At 36.9% G+C, this 19,720-nt stretch overlaps 3 protein-coding genes across 7 annotated transcripts; all 3 read left to right on the top strand.

Annotated features, from left to right (window-relative positions):
* LOC109181835 (UDP-N-acetylmuramoylalanine--D-glutamate ligase-like) lies at positions 1-4,041 on the top strand. 3 transcript variants are annotated; one of them, XM_019331765.1, is made up of 13 exons: positions 1-140; positions 301-408; positions 496-636; positions 927-1,043; positions 1,160-1,267; positions 1,405-1,467; positions 1,547-1,673; positions 1,762-1,844; positions 1,911-2,127; positions 2,336-2,460; positions 2,577-2,651; positions 2,763-2,883; positions 3,788-4,041. In XM_019331765.1, the coding sequence occupies exons 1-13, from the start codon at positions 42-44 to the stop codon at positions 3,889-3,891; spliced, it is 1,488 nt and encodes a 495-aa protein (XP_019187310.1). In that variant the 5' UTR covers positions 1-41; the 3' UTR covers positions 3,892-4,041. The 3 variants fall into 3 exon arrangements, with proteins under 3 accessions (XP_019187310.1, XP_019187311.1, XP_019187312.1); XM_019331766.1 differs by lacking the exon at positions 3,788-4,041 and having other exon boundaries at positions 2,577-2,740; positions 2,797-2,879; XM_019331767.1 differs by lacking the exon at positions 3,788-4,041 and having other exon boundaries at positions 2,776-2,867.
* Positions 4,042-4,845: 804 nt separating this feature from the next.
* On the top strand, positions 4,846-8,340 carry LOC109182109 (OTU domain-containing protein At3g57810-like). Of its 3 annotated transcripts, none has more exons than XM_019332165.1 (6): positions 4,846-5,058; positions 6,381-7,039; positions 7,349-7,470; positions 7,540-7,580; positions 7,746-7,844; positions 7,951-8,340. In XM_019332165.1, the coding sequence occupies exons 2-6, from the start codon at positions 6,457-6,459 to the stop codon at positions 8,123-8,125; spliced, it is 1,020 nt and encodes a 339-aa protein (XP_019187710.1). In that variant the 5' UTR covers positions 4,846-5,058; positions 6,381-6,456; the 3' UTR covers positions 8,126-8,340. The 3 variants fall into 3 exon arrangements, with proteins under 3 accessions (XP_019187710.1, XP_019187709.1, XP_019187711.1); XM_019332164.1 differs by having other exon boundaries at positions 4,846-5,172; XM_019332166.1 differs by lacking the exon at positions 4,846-5,058 and adding an exon at positions 5,783-6,039.
* Positions 8,341-11,026: 2,686 nt separating this feature from the next.
* Positions 11,027-14,152, top strand: LOC109182107 (receptor protein kinase-like protein ZAR1). The gene is made up of 2 exons (XM_019332162.1): positions 11,027-12,569; positions 13,391-14,152. The coding sequence occupies exons 1-2, from the start codon at positions 11,243-11,245 to the stop codon at positions 14,023-14,025; spliced, it is 1,962 nt and encodes a 653-aa protein (XP_019187707.1). The 5' UTR covers positions 11,027-11,242; the 3' UTR covers positions 14,026-14,152.
* Positions 14,153-19,720: the final 5,568 nt, after the last annotated feature.

Below are 19,720 nucleotides of genomic sequence, written 5' to 3'. Positions count from 1 at the left end.
ATTTACTCAGGTCTCCATAGTAGTTGAGCAGGGCGGAAGCGATGAAGCTTCAATCTTTCAGATTGAAAGGCACTGCTATTTCATGCCTAAAGATTCAATCTTGCCATCGCCAACAAGATCTCAGAGGTCAAACCGTCGCTGTAAGTGCAAGGAGGATAAAAAAAAAGAAAAAAAGAAGCTTCCTTTCTTGATTTTCCTTCAATTCAACCAATTCCCATTGTTGTTTTTGGTCTTATTTGCTTATTATTAAGATAAAGCTTTCATGGCCTTATGGGGATAGCATTTGTGAATGAGTTGCAGATTATAGGGCTTGGAAAATCTGGAATAGCGGCCACAAGGCTAGCTCTCGCAAGGGGGGCTTCTGTTGTGGCCATTGATCAAAATCTGAATGTGGGTTCACTACTTGAGGTATTATTATCATGGGGGTGAAATTATTTATGAAGCTTAATTTTATTAAGGTGTTTCTGCAGATTTTAATGTTGTGATTGTTTGCAGCAAAGTGTTGCCTTTGGGAAAGATAGTGTGAGGACAATTCTTGGTGATTTTGACACCGAGCTGCTTAGAGATGCAGATATTGTAGTCGTTTCCCCCGGGGTTCCATTGCAAAACTATGGTCTCGCCTCGCTGTTAGCTTTGGTAAAGCATGGTTTAAGCCTTTTCTTGTTCAATAGAGGAAATTACAAATTTAGAGGGTGTAGATATAGATGATGCTTTCGAGTTGCCACTCTTTCTTGTTCAATAGGAAATTACAAATTTAGAGGGTGTTGATATAGATGCATCTTTCATGTTGCCACTCTTTCTTGTTCTCTAGCTAATCGGATGATAGAAACTCCACAATCTTCATAGTATAATCCATTTTGAGTAAACACAAATATATCTTGAATCGTAATACTAAGAACTAAACTATTCTCTCGTTTCAAATATAGGGGAAGTGTGTGATGTCTGAGTTGGATTTTGCTGCACAAGCTCTTCCAACATGCACCGAGATCATAGCAGTTACAGGAACTAATGGAAAATCTACGGTTACCACATTTGCTGGGCAGGTTATTCTCGTTTAATTGTTATATTTATAAAGTGCTGTATGAAACAGATGAAGAAAATGCCTCTAAGCTGGTTTCTCGTTACTAAGGATAGGTGTTTTCAACGATTGTGAAGGTAGATGCTCAACCATTTGGGCATCCCGACATTTGTTGGGGGCAACCTAGGAGTCCCGCTTTCAGATGCTGCTTTTGAGTACTTAACTCTTTCTCCTCAACGCCCATTCCAGGTTAGTCGGAGAATTAACTAAGCTTCACATCTTTCACAGTTGTTTATGCTCAAAATGTCAATTATCGTTAGTTTTCTGATCATTCCAGTTTGCCACTTCTCGAAAATGCTAACAATGATTTAATGAAATTTTCTCAGGTGGCAGTTGTGGAGGTGAGTAGCTATCAGTTAGAAGTCCCAAACAGTTACTTTTTCCCATCGGTAAGTCCACATTTTAAAGGTGCAATGTACGTCCAGAAAGCTGTTCTTATATTTTTCGCCTTGTTGAAAGCGTATATAGGTCGCTGTGGTCTTAAATCTATCTCCTGACCATCTCGAGAGGCACAAAACAATGAAGAACTATGCAATGACCAAGTGCCGTGTTTTTTCACACATGAAAGGGAACAAGATTGGCATTCTTCCACCTGGTATACACTCAATGTTCTTGTTCAGTAATTATTATTTCTTTCATTTTCCATTTTTCTGGTTCATCATTATAACCGATGCATCTTTCAGGAAATCAATATCTGTTAGAAGCGTTAAGGGCTCATACACACGACTTCAATCCTGCTTGGATTGGCACTTGCCCTGGTGTCAAAGTAAGATACTGTATTTAACACAATGCCTTTTTGTTCTTGAATCTTGTTTTAACTTTGATGATGCAGGTAAGCATGGAGGCAAAGGTTGCCAAGTTAAAGGTTCCAGCAATAGGGTGCGATTCAGAGGTGGATTTGAGTGCACTAAGGGCAATCGGGACGCACAACTACATCAATGCTGCAGTTGCTGCACTATCAGTTACTGGATTGGATATTGGTATCAATGCGAAATCCATAGCTTCAACTATTAGTAAACTACGGGTTCCATGTCACCGAATGCAAGTTGGTAAGTAAGAGAGCATTCTCTCTTATACTATATGCCTTTAGTAGTTCTTGTTGAGCATATAGCCATTAATGTGCAATCCAACTATCAGCTTAGGCTTTTAGTTGAGATGGACCACATGCTTCAATTTGGTATCAGAGCCAGGCCACAGGTTTTACTTCCCAAACTGAAGTTTTTGTGGTTAGGAAAATTTATCAGTCTTGCCATGCAGTTCATGTTGATAACAATGGCGTAACCTGGATTGATGATAGCAAGGCAACGAACGTTGAAGCTATGTATTCTGGGGTGATGGGTGTCAACCAGAAGGCGGTTCTTCTCCTTGGTGGCGTTGCAAAGGTTTTGTAACTTTGCTGGTTTAGTCACTCGTTACACCAAATGCGTTTCTTTTTTATGATGTTTGGTGCCTAAAAGGTTATGTTTTCGTTTTTCGTTTTTCGTTTCCTTCTTTTTAGGATACGAAAATGGAAGGTTTGGATGGCTTCGAACAGCTGGTGGAGCCTCTGAAGCGCCATAGAGGCGTAATCACTGTATGTAATGGCTTTTGGGTTTTATCAGTTTATGAATACTGTATGCAATTCACTTCTGCTTTTAATGATTGCTTGAGGATCATAAACAAGAAGTTTTTGGTTCATTTGTAGTTTGGATCTTCAGGGATGATGATTCAGAAGACACTCTATGCTAATGGTGTAACCATTCCTTGTTTAAACACTAAACATCTCAAGGATGCAGTGTGCCTGGCAAAGAAAATTGCCCAACAAGGTCTGTCCTTTTTCTCTGCTACCCCTTTGTTCTAATGTCTGCTTCTAAACCAAATCAAGCTTATAGAGTGCACATCAGAGATTACTTCCTGTAACCACTACTTGAAGGTGTGCACCGGGTAGATCCCACCTTGTCATTCTAGCCGGCAAAGGGCACTATGAGGCAATGTTGAAAAAATCGCTAGGCGCTCTCTAGGCGCCTAGGGACCTCCTAGGGCGCCTAGGAGGCCGACCTCCTAGGGCGCCTAAGCGGGCGCCTAGGAGGCCGACCGCCTAGCGTCGGCGCCTAGGCGCGATTTTTGCAACACTGTTATGAGGTAAACTAATCTAGATTGCCCATAGTTGACCAGCTCAAATAAACCAAAAAGACCAATTGACAGCTCCCGTTGAGAGTCGACTTGCAACTTGTGGCTATCTTGCATGACCAACTTGGTTGGGGTTGGCCCAACACTTACTAAAGCAGGGTTGTCCAAAGCCGCTTTCTTAAGAGATAGAGTAATCCTCACTCGACAGCTCAAAGCTAACCAGTACAAAACAATGTGACCTGTCCTCGTTTACATACCCCACTGGCTTATTTGTACAATTGTACCCAGCTACATGAAGGAACTCCCCTCGCCCAATGGTCACTAGACAATGCTAATGCAACTGCAAGATCAGAGGATCGACTCTTGTACGTGTGCGTCATGTTAAAAACTCCTGAATTAGGCCTTACCCTCGAGTAAGAGTCAAACTCAACCTGAATTAATATTTAGTGGGAAAACCGGGTGTTATACGCAAAAAAAAAAAAAAAAAAAAAAAAAAAAAAACGCATAGACATGCTAACCTGAATCTTGAACATTTATCTACCTCTAGATGAATGCCAGATTGTTTCTCAATGTAACTGCATCTTCTTGGTTCAAGTACAGGTGATGCCATTGTACTGAGTCCAGGTTGTGCTAGCTTTGATGAGTTTAGAAATTTTGAGCACAGAGGGGAGACCTTTCAAGAACTGGCTTTCTCATTGCAGTGATTTTCTTGTGGGATTTGCATATACAAGTTCTTGTATTGCCACTAATCTAATGTCTTTTGTAGTATCAAATGGTTTCAATTTGAGAACATATCATGATTCTCCAATGTAAAAATTGTTTGTTACTATAATATTCATTGTTTTTAAATACATTATTTTTTTAAAGTTTACAATAATATATTACATAATTTGGAAGTTTTGTTTATACACAACATTTGGTGTTGAAAAACTTAGACGATTGTGAGATCACTTAAAGGTGTGCTTGAAAACTAGAAAAATGACTTTAAAAAAATATTTTTTGAAAAATGAGTTATTTTTTAGAAAACATCTTCATTTCTCGTGTTTGGTTGCATTTTAGAAAATTATCTTTGTGTGTTAAGTTCATTTTCTGAAAAATATGTATAATTGTATAATTAATTTTTTAATTGTTGTCTGAGACGGGCAGACGGCAACGGTCGTCCGTCTTCCAGATCTAGATCAAACTTGAGGTCCAGATTTGGAACGAGGGCGGCGACAACGGCCATGGCCGCCACCCTCATTCTAGACAGTCATGGTCGTCATGCTTAGACAACACCGGTAGTTCCCTCATTCTAGACAGTCACGGTCATCATCCTTAGACATCACCGGTAGTTCTCTCATTCTAGACAGTCATGGTCGTCATACTTAGACAACACCGGTAGTTCGACGATGATAGCCGGTGTTGTAATTTTTTTTTTTTTTTTTATGTAAAAAAAGACGCATGTCAAAATTTTGAAGAAATAAATAGGTTAATTTGAACTTAATTGAAAATTTTACAGAGATCTGAATGAAACTTTTTGTACTTAAAATATCCAATTGCACTATCCACTTGACTTAGTGATGAATTTGACTTTTTTTTTTTTTTTTTTTAATTTAAACCCTAATCTAAAAGATGGTTTTTTAAATTTCGGGTTTCCCGTTAAAAACGACAGCGTTTGGAAGTTTTCCATCTCACTGTCTTCTGTGAACTGAAAGCCACATCATCTTCAACCACCGATTAGGACGACCAAGAAGCTTGAAGAAACTCCCAGTAGAAATTTTTTTATTTTCATTTTCATCTTCTATTTACTGTCGAGTACAACTCGAAAAACGGAAAAAAAAAAAAAAAAAATCCCTTTCTGCTTCAACAATCAATATTCCGAATATGAACCGGTGATTCTTTGCTTCAATAACGTTGCATTTCTTACTTGTGATATTCGCCTTAACCTCGTTGATGTTTGATCCAACATTCTATTACTGCTCTACATTCATTTCTTTTCTTCCCGGGTATGTCTTCTTGTTCTGTGTCTAATGCATATCCTTTTGGAGCTTCAGCTGCTTTTATTTTTCACGTAATCCTCTTTAATTAATTGTATGTTTCTGTGGTGCCCATCTGTCTTTTTTATATGTATATGAAGATTCTGTCTGGTTTTATTATTGTTATTAATTGAATGCAATGAGTTATGAGTGGTTGGTTTCAGTTGATGATCTTTAAAAAAGAAATGATGATACCTTAAATGAATGTCATTTAGGTGGTAATTGTGTTTCTGTTGTTAAGGGTTTTATAAGGGTTTTGCTGGTTTTCTTCATAGATGGTCATGATGCATTTAAAAATTGGGTAAATAGGTACAATCACTATTGGAAATTATGGAATTTCCGACCACTTGAAAGTGATTTAAATCAAGTCGAAAGGCCGAAAGCCTTGTTCCGACCATTTTTGGTATACGGAAAAATCTTTGTTGCTATTTCCGATCACTTTTTGCTTTCGACTTAAAATCACTTTCAGGTGGTCGGAAATTTCAGAATTTCCAGCAGTGAATTGGAGGGGGGGGGGGGGGGGGGGGGGGGGAGGGGTGAAGAAAGAAGATTTTTTGCTGATGAGGAGGAGAAAGTGTATCTGGGGGGTACTCTAGAGCTGGCAGGGTTCAGATTAACAGTGTAATTAGAGGTCCTGTTATTGGTTCCAATTCCCAAATAAACAAGAAAATACTCCCCGGAAGTGATGACTGGGTGAAACACGATTCTCTTACATTGAGGTCCAGTCAAGAGTTTGATTCTTGCCAATGCTCTCTCAGTTGAATCCGTCACGCAAGTGCCCATCACGCCCAAGAAAAACAAGCAAATGCGTATGAATCAAAGTTTCCTTTTGATTAGGTGATCCGCAAGAAGCTGCTTTTGATCCGCTAGAAGTTGCTTTTGCTCCGATGGATTGCGTTATGTGAAAGAATTGTGTTTGTTTTTTTAACGGTGGCTGTAATGAGTATTTTTTTGGCAAGTAATGTCTTAAAAGCAATCCGCTTAGATTAGATCTACACGCTATTGTTGATCTGAAATGGCATTTGTTGATAGATCAACAAGGAGTTTTCTATATATATTTTGCATTTCTCTTTCTAGAATTAGTATACCAAAATGAGAATCAAATTCATTGTAAGCGGAATGGCTTTTGAGATGCATAGTTTTCTGAATTTGGTCTAATCTCCAATGTGTGTTTGCAGGCTATATAATACTTTGCATCTGTACTAAAACCCGATCAACCATTGTGACTTCTACTATTACGGGAGGTATGCCAACATGAGTATCTGCTCCTCTATCAAATCTTGTGTAAAAAGTATAGTCTGCTTAAGAGGGTGCCTCGAGGGACAGATGAACAGCCAATTCTGTGATACAGCTCGCAGTTCATGCTGTTTCCGTATCTCTGTATGGCATCCAAAGTTTAACTATGCAACTGTTTCTTCATCGAAGCCCAACTGCAGTGCACCAATCACCTTTCAAGCGTTCCGAAGAAGCTTTGGACCGACCATCTCCAAGTCGAAGGATGGCAATCAGTCCTTAAAATTTACATCTACAGTTAACTCCGCTGGTTCCAGGAAGACTTGTCTTGATATTTCAACCGGGACCCAAAACATGAATATGAAGCTTTTGATACCTAGTCAAGCAAAGAGTCACGGTATCAAATTTAATTTGGGACCCAATTCTTGGCCGCAGTTCTTTACCTCTGTTGGTTTGTTTAGTGGATTGCTGGTTTGCTGTTCGAATTCTGGACGGGTGCATGCCAAATCCGTTGACCATATTGAAAATAAGGAAGATGGGTCCGATTCTTCGTTTCTCGCTTATTCACATGGAAAGGAGGTTCATACTGACTATTCTGTGACTGGTGAGTTCATGTTCCAAAACTTTTATACTTCCTGTATTTATCGAAGGGAAAAGTATGAGTCTTTGATGGTGTTCATTGTTGAGCATATAACCATTAATGTGCAATCCAACTATCAGCTTAGGCTTTTAGTTGAGATGGAGCACATGTTTCAATTTGGTATCAGAGCCAGACCAAAGGTCATGGTTCGAATCTCTACGTCACCCGATAAGCGACTACAGTCCACGTGGCATAGGCTTTTAGCTCAAAATATATATTTTTTAGTTATCTGTCAACTTATAAAATTAATAATAATTATTCCATCCTGTGCAGGTATACCCGGGGATGGAAGATGCATGTTTCGATCTGTTGTTCATGGAGCTTGTCTAAGATCAGGAAAGGCGGCCCCTGATGAAAAACTTCAAAGGCAATTAGCAGATGAATTAAGAGAAAAAGTATGTCTGCTCTTCATATACTTAACGATTAACAATTCATAATCTAAATGTGCCCTTCACTCTGATCAGGTGGCAGATGAATTTATTAAGAGACGGGAAGAGACAGAATGGTTAGTATGGTGCAACTTTTATAATTAAGTTTCCTGTTACAAAGATTCTGTTTTTATGCAACTTTTATAATTAAGTTTCCTGTTACAAAGGATTCTGTTTTATAATATATACAAATCTTTGCCAATTACGTATAGATTCAAAGTTCAAACTCAAAAATCTTGCAGGTTCATTGAAGGTGATTTCGACAAATACGTTGCACAAATGAGGAAACCTCATGTATGGGGAGGTGAACCTGAATTGTTAATGGCTTCTCATGTTCTCCAGTAAGTTCGTTTGTGTATTATGATTAGAAATGAATTATATTTCCACAAGCAAAACCGAAAAGATTGATGATATTGAACTTAATCCCAATGATTTTCACAATTGTAGGATGCCAATCACAGTGTACATCTATGACCAAAAATCCCGCGGCCTAATATCAATTGCAGAGTACGGGCAAGAAGAGTATGGCAAAGACGACCCTATCAAGGTCTTGTATAATGGCTCTGGTCATTACGATGCACTGCAGATTCCTGGGACGAAAGGCACGAGATCGAAACTGTAAGATGTAACAGCACACCCCGTTTTGTTTTTAAGTCGTGAAAGACCTTACAGCCAAGCTGGCTGACTAGTTATATGTTTCTTTTTCACATTTTTATTATATATATAGCCTTACAAATGCCAATCATATCAGTAATTGTCAGATCTTCTTTGATAATAAGAGTGAATTCTGTGATAGTTCAGACAAATGCATGGTTGTCTATGATGTTTTTCATTTCATGACATGTTTGGTTGATTTTATCTCTACATTATGCCAAAACTATGCACTTGATTTGGGGGATTTCTTGGCTTTCTCAGTGTATATGTAGTGGTTGATTGTCTTATTGCAACTCCTGGACCATTTTTCTCTTCTGGTCCACTTAAAATGTCCTTAGAAAGGAAACAACTTATCATTGTTTAAAGCATATATCTCATGAGATTATAACTACATAGTCCTTGGGAACCAAAGTCAAGTTGGTCAGATTATTGACTTGTAACTATAAGATTATAAGTTTAACTCGATAGCACCAAAACTGGTAGAAAAAGAGGCAACCCCGACCAAGTTGGTTGGACTGTTGACTTGGTAACCACAAGGTTCTAAGTTCGACTCCCAATGGAAGCAACCTATTGACCTTCTTGATTTGAACTGGTCAGCTATAGGCAACTTAGGTTGGTTTGCCTCCTTGTGATCCTTTACCTGCTAGGGTTACAAGGTGGAGTTTAACCAATGCATACGAATAGTGGCTGCGAGTTTCCGAATTTCAAAATTTGTGAATGCATAATCTCCAAAAGGCCAAGAAGATGAATGCTTCATCTCAAGAAACACCAAATTGGAGCATTTCCACATAATGGTCATACTACCACCATCAATAGCATCAAAATTGGTAAGGAAGTCCCAATTTCAAAATCTGTGAAGCAAGTTTTTCAGTCAGGCTAGCTGTCCCACCATTAAAAGAGGATTAGATATACACAATTGCCATTAGTGGATACTGGACATTATGAAAAACAGCACCAAAGCATGTGTCTTTCTTGAATTTTCAACCCTACCATTACAAACAAAAAAAAAAAAAAAAAAAGCCCCATGATTTTACATTTATCAGGTCTCATAATTAAGCACTTTGATTCATTGCTGTAGTTTAGCAGTTGACTTGATGCCTTTTTGCATGTTTCTTTTGGAGTTTATTTATGTGCAATGCAGCTCAAAAGAGCTCAAACCCTATCTTTAATTGAATGGACCACAAGGCAGTAATGAGTGAAACTTTTTCCCATCAATGTGTGGTTTCTGCCACTGTATTTTTTTTATCTTTTGGTTAAATACAACTGCACCAACTTTCATGTAAGTCCAATTCCTGGTTGATTTTGATTGAGAGAAAACTAAATCACAAATACAAGGCGGAACAAGATCCCAAACCCTTAATGCCTAACGAGCTGTTCGGCAGGATAAAATTGTAATTTCATTCTACCAAATTTCATGATTTGGTTGGAAGGAATTGTCTGCAATCATGGAATTGCAATTCTTAGAATTCCCTATAAATTGCAATTCCACAATTTATAGAATTGTAATTCAACAATGAAATACTATTATTATTATTACTATTGTTATAATACAAAGACATTTTATTCGTCGTATAATTATCAGCGATTACTAATAATTTAAGTTCCATGCACTCGAGTTGCAGTCTACAATTTGAAATAAAAAATGGTTTTTTTTTTTCTAAAAATATTTTTCTAATTTAAAAATAAATAATAAAAAGCAAAAAGTTAGCTTGTTAGTTTATTTGAGCAGGTTTCTATTGTCAGTTGTTTCACAAAAGACAGCCAAAATTTTATGAGACATATTAAAAAACAAAAGGATTAGATACAGACAGTCACCACCCTATTGTCCTTCCCATTGGATTTGGTACACTACTGTACCAAAAATTTACTAATATCCTGTGTAATTTTTAATTATTCATAATATTAAGTTTATTATTAGCATATAAAATTTATATACTTAAAACTAACATTAAAAATATTATTTAATATAAAAAAATAAAAATAATTAAAAATTACTTAAAAAAATAAGCAAAGAAAAAGAAAGTTAGTTTGATCAAGTAAATATGATAGTAAAATGGGTTAGATGGAGTATAATACAATTATTCAGTAATTAAAAAACTGTAATTAAAACTCACTTTGAGCGGTAAGATGAGAGTTCGAATCTCTACGTATTAGCAAAGTGATGGGATGTTTGGTTGGGAGAAAGAAAGAATTGTAAAAATTATTAGAGATGAGAAGAAAAAAAGTGGTATAAAGACTAAAATGTTTGTATGTAATAATAATAATAACAATCACCAAAAATACTTTTATCATTTCTTTTATTTTTTCCTTTCCCATAAGCATTGACTGCAAGTCTTTGATGATCTTGGTTTTGCTATTATGGACTGCAAGTCTTTGATGATTTCTTTTGAACTTTGTTCCATTTTTTCCATTCCTCGTACTTCGAATGTTATGGTTCATACTCTAGCGAAAGTTTGTAATTTAATTTCACAGGATTCTTTCTTATAGTGGGACACTGTCTCTACTAACTCTATTTTAGAATTCTTGATTTAACCTATTATCTTTTTCCTCTAAAAAAAAAAAAAAAACTGTCTTATCAATTCAAAAATGCTTCATTTGATAAAAGAAAAAGGTAAGGAAATTTGAACAAGTGTATGGAAATGGCAGGCTTAACAGGCTTTAAGCATGTTGAGACAATGAATGAAACAAAGCAAAGATAGTCTCACCAATTTCTAAAACCCTGCAGTGATAGCATTGAAAACAACACCTAATAACTAAAGAACTACTAATCTTTAATCTTTAATTTTAATCTTAAACCAAACATCATAAACAACAAGAAACAAGCATTAAGCCTATAATACTGTTATTACAGACAGAACCAAATTCAAAATCTTTGTAGTCAGTTCAAGAAAAAACCATAATACGTCACATGTTAGGACAAACAATAACCCACTCTCACTCTCACTCTCTTCTTCTCTTCCGCAGTAACCTGCTCTTGGTTGCAGAAAATCCCTAGAAATCTGGTTTCCCATGCAAAAGATTGAATCTTTTTTCGCTTTTTTTTAATTCGATGGTGTGAGAAAGATTCAATCTTTGATTCACTGATATGAGGAATTTCAGTGGGGATTCCCCATTTCTGGGTGTAATCTTCTTTTTGGCGGTGGGTGTTTCTGTATCTTCGGCTCTCAGTTCAGATGGGTTTTCTCTCTTAGCTCTGAAAGCTGCCATTGTTTCCGACGAATCTCAGGTTCTAGGGAGCTGGTCGGAATCGGACTCGTCTCCTTGCCGGTGGGCTGGGGTGACGTGTGACCATAACCACCGAGTCACCGCCGTTTCCCTATCCAACGGCAACCTCACCGGCTACATTCCGTCGGAGCTCGGTGCTCTCTCCGCTCTCTCCTCTCTTTCCCTCGCCTACAACAACTTCTCCGACCCCATTCCGGCGAATCTCTTCAACGCCTCCTCTCTTCTCTCCCTTGACCTCTCCCACAACTGTTTCTCCGGGCCCTTGCCGCCTCAGATCGCCGCCCTCACTAACCTCACTCACCTCGACCTTTCTTCCAATTTCCTCAACGGGTCTCTCCCCCCGGAGCTGAATGCCCTCTCCAACCTCGCCGGAACTTTGAACCTTTCGTATAACAGGTTTTCCGGGGAAGTTCCGGCGTCGTACGGACTGTTCCCTGTAGCATTGAGCCTGGACCTCCGTCACAACAATCTCACCGGGAAGATACCGGCAGAAGGGTCGCTGTTGAACCAGGGACCCACCGCGTTCTCCGGCAACCCATACCTCTGCGGATTCCCGTTGGCGACCCCATGCCCAGACCCAGAAGCCCAAAACCCAAAAGCTTTCCCGAACCCGGAAAACCCACAAAACCCGGATTTTTCCCCAAATGGGCATGCAGATAGAGGGAAACAGAGACTCAGGTCGGCGACGGTTTCTTTAATTTCCGGCGTGTCCATCGTGATCGGCGTGGCGTTTGTCTCACTCTGGGTATTCCGGAAAAAATGGAACCTCACCGAGGGCAAAATCCGGAAAGAGACTCTGGGCATGACAACAGAGGCGCCGGCGAGCGAACAAGGGCAAAAGGGGAAATACATCGCCGTAGACGAAGGGTTCGCGTTGGAATTAGAAGATTTGCTGAGGGCATCCGCGTATGTAGTCGGGAAGAGCCGGAGTGGGATAGTCTACAAAGTGGTGTCCGGCGGCGGGAGGGCCACGGCGGCGAGCGGCGGCGCCACCGTGGTCGCAGTGAGACGGCTGAGCGAAGGAGACGCCACGTGGAGGTTCAAAGAGTTCGAAGCAGAGGTTGAAGCCATTGGAAGAGTCCACCATCCAAACATTCTCAGACTCAGAGCATATTACTATGCCAGTGATGAGAAGCTTCTGGTTACTGATTTCATCTGCAATGGAAGCCTGCACAATGCTTTACATGGTAAAACATCATTCCTCTTCTTTCTTGTTCTTCGAACATTCGCTCTTAGGTGACGTAGAGATTCAAACTCATGACCTTTGATCTGGCTTTGATACCAAATTGAACCAAATTGAACGCATGTGCTCCATCTCAACTAAAAAAGCCTAAGCTCATAGTTGAATTGCACATTAATGGTTAAACAAACTGGACTGTATTCATTACTCAAAATCTCCAAGAATGCGTTTTGATGTGTGTTAACTGTTTGCTGTTTTGTGTTAATTACTCAAAATCTCGAAGAATGCTGCATTGTGATTGATATAAGACTAATGCGTTTTGATGTCTGTTAACTGTTCTGTATTCATTATTTGAAATCTCGAAGAATGCTGCATTGTTATTCATCATTGTTGATTCTGGGCATTCGAGATAAGATTTCGTAGAGGTGCATATTAAATTCATAGTGCCCACATCTTGTATAGTTTGGAACTTTAGATTAATGCCTCATAATGGGACATCAATTGCCTGTCGGACCGCTGACATTTACTACCTGTGTACCTTAGACAAAGTATTCTCTGGGAGGGTAAGTTAATTAGAAAATGGCTATGAGATGGGAGTATTGCTGGAAGTGGAAAAAATGGTACTCCGTTTTTGACAAAGTATTCGTTCTGTTATGGTTATGGGATGACTTTGCGTGTATAGTTTAGGAATATAAACCTTGTAGAGTAAATGTTTTCTTGAAATCCCGGTTTATCTTTGTATTGTACTATAAAGAATTAAAGATTGAGGTATTTTTGTTTCCCCCGACATATTGTCTGTTTGTTTATGTTCGTGTTTAACTGTTGCAGGAGGACCTGGGGTTTCCTTGCCAACACTGTCATGGCCGGCCAGATTGAAGATCGCCCAAGGCATTGCTAGGGGTCTGGTGCACATTCACGAGTGCAGTCCCAAGAGATACGTTCACGGGAACATAAAATCCTCGAAAATCCTCCTTGACGACGAGCTGCAGCCTTACGTCTCCGGTTTTGGGCTAACCCGTCTTGTGTCGAATGCCTCGAGGCTCACGAGCTCAGCTTCGAAAAAGATGAACTCCAGCAATCAGGTCACGGTAAGCCCGAGAAGCTCGGCCTCGCCATCCCTTGCATACAAGGCGCCTGAAGCCCGTGTCTCGGGCAGCAAGCTGACACAGAAATGCGATGTCTACTCCTTCGGGGTAGTGCTTCTGGAGATCTTGACCGGTCGAGTGCCAGAGGGAGGTCCCGAGGAGGATGGCAAGGGGCTAGAGGACACGGTGAGGAAGGTTTTCCAGGACGAAAGGCCGCTGTCGGAGATCATAGATCCCGCGCTCCTGCACGAGGTTCAGTCCAAGAAACAGGTTGTCGCAACGTTTCACATTGCCTTAAACTGCACAGAGTTTGATCCGGAGTGTCGGCCTAGGATGAGAACAGTTGCTGAAAGCCTAGAACGCATCGGTTTGCAATAAGAAGAACATGAAACTGGCCTTTCTCTTTTGCTGGCAACTAATGTTTATAGGTATTCCTAGGATGTATGTGATTCTTGTTTGTACTACATTGAAACATCAATGGTGATTTGAATTAGTGTTGGTTGGATTGAAAAGACTCAATTTTTTTTGGGTGGGGGGAGAAAATCTTGGCAATAACCCAGCAGGATCTTGACTGAAATGGGCAAACATGGACGGAGATTTAGGGTTAATTCCGGGGAGGGGGCCTGAGAAACGGCTACAATATCCATGGAAGGCAGCAGACGCCCAAATTATCCAATCGAGACAGAAACCCTAGGTCTTTCGTCTACGTCTCCAATCTTGAAGCGACAATCGGACTTCCACTCCACTCAGACTTCATTATCCAATCGAGACAGAAACCCTAGGTCTTTTGTCTACGTCTCCAATCTTGAAGCGACAATCGGACTTCCACTCCACTCAAGACTTCAAGAATTATGGCGCAGCGGTTGTTGCAAAACTTTGGGTGCGAGCCTGGGCGGAACGGCCATCGATGCAGATCTTGGTGGTAGTAGCAAATATTCAAAGTGGGCAATTATATAATCATGAGAAAAAAACATGAGCATGTTTACTCAATACACATTCTTGGATAATGGTTATATATTTTTCTGATCACTTAAGAATTTACCTAATCCACATTTTCAAGTTATGTTTGTTGGATTTTCTGGTAACCTAAAGAAAGATACACAAAAGCAACTACATGTCCACCAAAAAGTCACTCTAACCACATCCTTGAAGAGAAGATTACTTGATCCATTCCAAAAGATAATCAAAGGGTTGAATTAAATTTGTATATATTATTCCTCATTTTTACTCCTTTTATAATTAATTCCCAATAGAAAAAGAATTAGCATAACAAAATAAAAAAATAATAATAAACAATTAAAATAAGTTAAAATACAAATGGTATAAATTTTTGGAGCCCAATAAACTATGAAAATGTTTTGGAAATAAACACGATTTGGGCTCACAGCAATAGTCCAGGCTGGTAGACCCACGAATTCCAAGGACACTAGGCTTTAATGAAAGGAGTCACGTGTGAATGACCCTATATTGAGGAAAAGTAAACAAATAATATAATAAGAATTTTGCAGCTATGCACTTTGTTGTCAAATGCGCAAATTATGTTGTGGATCTGTGTCAACAATACATTATGGACACGAGTCCAAAACGACGTCATTTTCAGGAAAAACACGTCATTCTAGTTTTAAAAAAAAAATTAATTTTGTCTCGTCGTTATTTGTTTGTGTCATTATGAATGTACAGTTATGGAATTATGAATGTACAGTTATGAAATTATGAATGTAAGTTATAAAATTATGAACACAGAGCTCTGACATTATGAATTTACAATTATGAACATATAGTGATAAAATTATGAACATAGAGTTCTAAAATTGTGAATATGGAACTTCAAAAATTATGAATTTACAGTTATTGAATTATGAATGTACAGTTACGGAATTATGAATGTACCGTTATGCAATTATGAATGTACAATTATGGAATTATGAACACAGAGCTCTGACATTATGAACTTACAATATGAACATATAGTGATAAAATTATGAACATAGAGCTCTAAACTTGTGAACAAAGAGTTTCGGAAATTATGAATTTACAGTTATTGAATTATGAATGTACAGTTATGCAATTATGAATGTACAGTTATGCAATTATGAACACAGAGCTCTGACATTATAAACTTACAATTATGAACATATAATGATAAAATTATGAACATATACTCATATAACAAAGTGATATACAATTATAAAATTAAAAAAAAAAAAAGTGGAAGAGAACGATGCCACTAATCGCATCGTTACCGTGTCCAGCATGCATGCTGGACACATATCCATAGCATAACGATTGGCTCAAATGACACATCTATAACTTCCTTTAAAAGAAGGTCACAAGATTAAACCCGGGTTCTAGTATTCAAAAAAAAAAAAAAAAAAAAAAAAGGATTTTGCAACAAAAGAAAAAAGAAAAAAAGAAGAAGAGTAATATAATAAAGTAAATACTACATGAACTCTTATTTCAATAGTGAAAAACAACACTAATGTCACTAAACAACAAGGTATTTGACATTTTATGATTTACTTAATTCAATAATTTGTTAGCTTATAATGACTAATGCTCTGTTTGGTAGAGCTTATAATATATTTTAAACTATAAATACGTTATTTAGCTCTAGTAAAACATAGGAAATTTTAAATAATACTCTGTAATTTATTTTGATACGCTATCCCATGTATCGTTTCAAAATAAATACTTGACTCTTTTTTTTTTTTTTTATCCTTATTAATTTATAAAAATAACATCATCTACCCTTTAATCAAATTCTTTATATCTTAGTTTATCTTTTTATGTATTTTTACACTTATCAATTAATTCAACAATTAATTTGATCAAATACTTTAATTTCAATTAATTAATTTATTAGCTACTAGCTTTTCAACTTTTAACTTCAAGCCAAGTATATTAAACCGCACCTAAGAGTGATAAGGAGCTTTAAGTTTACAGTTCTACTTATTTACTCCATGTACTCCCAAATCTTACTCCCTCAAATTTACTTAATGATGTGACGAACGCTGATATGTTATTTTCTTGGACCGTTATGCTGTGCATCCGTATGCACCATGCATGGTGCATCCGGATGCAAAAAACGACGTCGTTTTGACGTCTAACTTAAAAAATAATAATTTAGAATTGAATAACTATACATCCATAATTTCATCACGTCCATAATTTCATAATTATACATCCAGAATTACATAACTACACATCCATAATTTTATAACTATAAATCCAGAATTGCATAACTACACATCAACTTCATAACTATACATCCAGAATTGCATAACTACACATCCATAATTTCATAATTATAAATCCAGAATTGCATAACAACACATCAATAACTTCATAACTACACATCCAGAATTGCATAACTATACATCCAGAATTTCATAAGTAAAAATCCTGAATGAATGAACTAAAAAATGAATAACATAATGTTGTTGCTGGGAATCGAATTTAAAAAAGTAAGAAGCGCGTTTTGATGCAAAACGACGTCGTTTTTGCATCCGTATGCACCATCCATGGTGCATACGGATGCATAGCATAATTTGCCTATTTTCTTTATGTGAGCCCGGTAAAAGTGTTTACATCAAAATTTTAAATATGAGAATAAAAATGGGAATAGAGAATGGAGTACATATAGGTTGTTTGGTAAAATATGTAACATATCAGTCAATTTTAGTTTGTTTGACCACTATTAGCTGTTTGACTTGGAAACAATATGAGTATTTGATTAATTAGCTTTTTGTAACAACTTACTACTCGAAAACAATAAAAATTCAAAACAATATTTTTTTAGATCAGCTTTTTGAGAAAGCCATTTTATGTTTGGTAAAATAGTTAACCTATCCGTGAATTTTGGGTTATTTGACCACTATTAGTTGTTTGACTTGATTAAACAAACTATATAAGTGTTTGGTTAATTAACTTTTTGTAACATCTTATTATTCCAAAAGGCTAAAACTCAAAAAATTGCTCAAATCAATTTTCTCGATTAGTTTTTTAAAATAGTTATTTTGCATATAATCAGCTATCAATTAATTTACCAAACATCTTTATACAATTAACTAATATTATCAATTAATTAAACCTAAAAATCCAATCAATTAATAACTATCAACTAATCGCTATTTACCAAACACCTCCATTTTATTTTCTCTAAGTTCAAACTTAATATAATAATACAAATGAAAATAGAAATAAGTAAATAAATAATAGGACGTGGAAGGGGATGTGGGATCACGTGTCCATGTTTCCCTCCACACAACACCACAATCACGGGTGAATTAAGTGAGCACTCAGAGTAAAAATGTCTTTTTTTTTTTTTTTTTTTTTCTGAAAAGAAACAGTAAAAATGTTATTTTCACTTGTACCATTTTGATGATTTGATTACTTAATATAAGAAGGTTCATGATTTTTATTCATTCTTTTTTCAATAAAATTTGAACATTCAGTGAAAGTAAAAGTTTAAGAGTAGATTTTTGAAGTTTAAGTAGTATTTTTATCTTAAAGTATTAGTGAAGAAAGTGAATAGCGAAATGTATCTTAACTAACTCAGAACTCCTAAAATGCTTATACATTATTGTCAAGAACAAAACTAATTCAATATTTCCCTTTTATGAATTGTCTAAAATATTGATTTTCGCCTCAACTATTCATGTTCAAATTGGATGCCCAATCAACCCTGAGACTCAATAAAAGAGATGACTAATCCGAATAGAGGAAGCCTCTTGTGCGCAAAAATATACAATATGTGTTGAGAACTTGAAGGATCAAAATTATTCTGACGAAACTACGATATTTGATGTCAATCAAAAAATAAAATATTAATTTTCAATCCATCTAAGATGCATTTGGAATAAAGGTATAATAGTTAAAACTAATTTTACTAGACCTCAAAATTTAAATCCAAGACCTTTGATTAAGTTGTCAAATCTTAATATAATATTTAGAGTAGGCAGACAGCAGAGATCCAAAAGGAGATATGATTCACGTGGCGTGCTGAAGAAAGGGGAGCACAAATCCAAACAGTTTTTGCTAATCAAATGTATCCTTAAACGGCATAGGATTGAATTTAGCGACCAAACCCCCCTATGTATTCCGACAACTAACTTTATTCTTCAAAGATTTATATATATTATGTTCCTCCATCTAAAGTCTAAACACCATCGGGAATCATCATATTCATATATACTTACTTGGATTCTTGCTTTCAATAATATCGCCCAATCTTTCCTTATTCTCCTCCCTTTTCTTATCTTTAATTCCATTTCTCTTTTGCGATTTCTTCTCATCATGATATGCATTATTGGTAATATAATTGATTCTCGAGTGATATATATATTTTTCGGGTGATAAAAAACCGCAATCATTTTGTAAGAGTGTGCACTGGGTAATACTTCAGTCACGTATAATAACTAGCAAACCACACACGAGAGATATATATATCAAACTAGGAAGACCATAGACCATGTGTGACGAGTTTCACAGAAATAGTGTTTGATCAAGTGATCTCTCATGCATTGATGCTCCATCACACTCTTAAACAATTCAGAACAGGCTCATGAGGTACTCACCAGTTAACTACTGATCTTTACTAATTTGTGGTGCGATCAACTAATTCATGGTCAATTTTAAAAGACTTACACGTACAGTTGGTCACGTTAAGAAGTAAAAATTAGTTAGAGAATGATAATAGAACGAAAATTAATAATTTTGTTGTTGACTAGCTTAGCTTTATAGATTCATGTTCTTCATTAGCCATTATTGAAGCATTATTTAATGGTTGATAGTGTTGATTAGAGGCATCCGAATAAGCTTTCAAAGGGCAAAGGGATAAAGAACAAATTCAATTTTGTGTATAACCAAAAGGAGGTCAACTTTATGAAATATCTAGAGAGGATGGGGTCCTATCCTTGCATATATAGAGAAGCAGAGGAAAGGTGAATATCCCCCATGGCCTCCTTCTAAATTGTAAAAACCTCATCAATGACGAAAGAGAAAGAAACTTTTGCAATATTTCATAAGGGAAATAAACCTACTGATTAATACCTAATAAGTTTAGGGCAATTAG

The sequence above is a fragment of the Ipomoea nil genome, unplaced genomic scaffold, assembly GCF_001879475.1.
Source record: "Ipomoea nil cultivar Tokyo-kokei standard unplaced genomic scaffold, Asagao_1.1 scaffold1043, whole genome shotgun sequence".
Classification (NCBI taxonomy): domain Eukaryota; kingdom Viridiplantae; phylum Streptophyta; class Magnoliopsida; order Solanales; family Convolvulaceae; genus Ipomoea; species Ipomoea nil.
The sequence above is the reverse complement of the archived record's forward strand: the minus strand, read 5'-3'. Positions and strand labels throughout refer to the sequence as shown.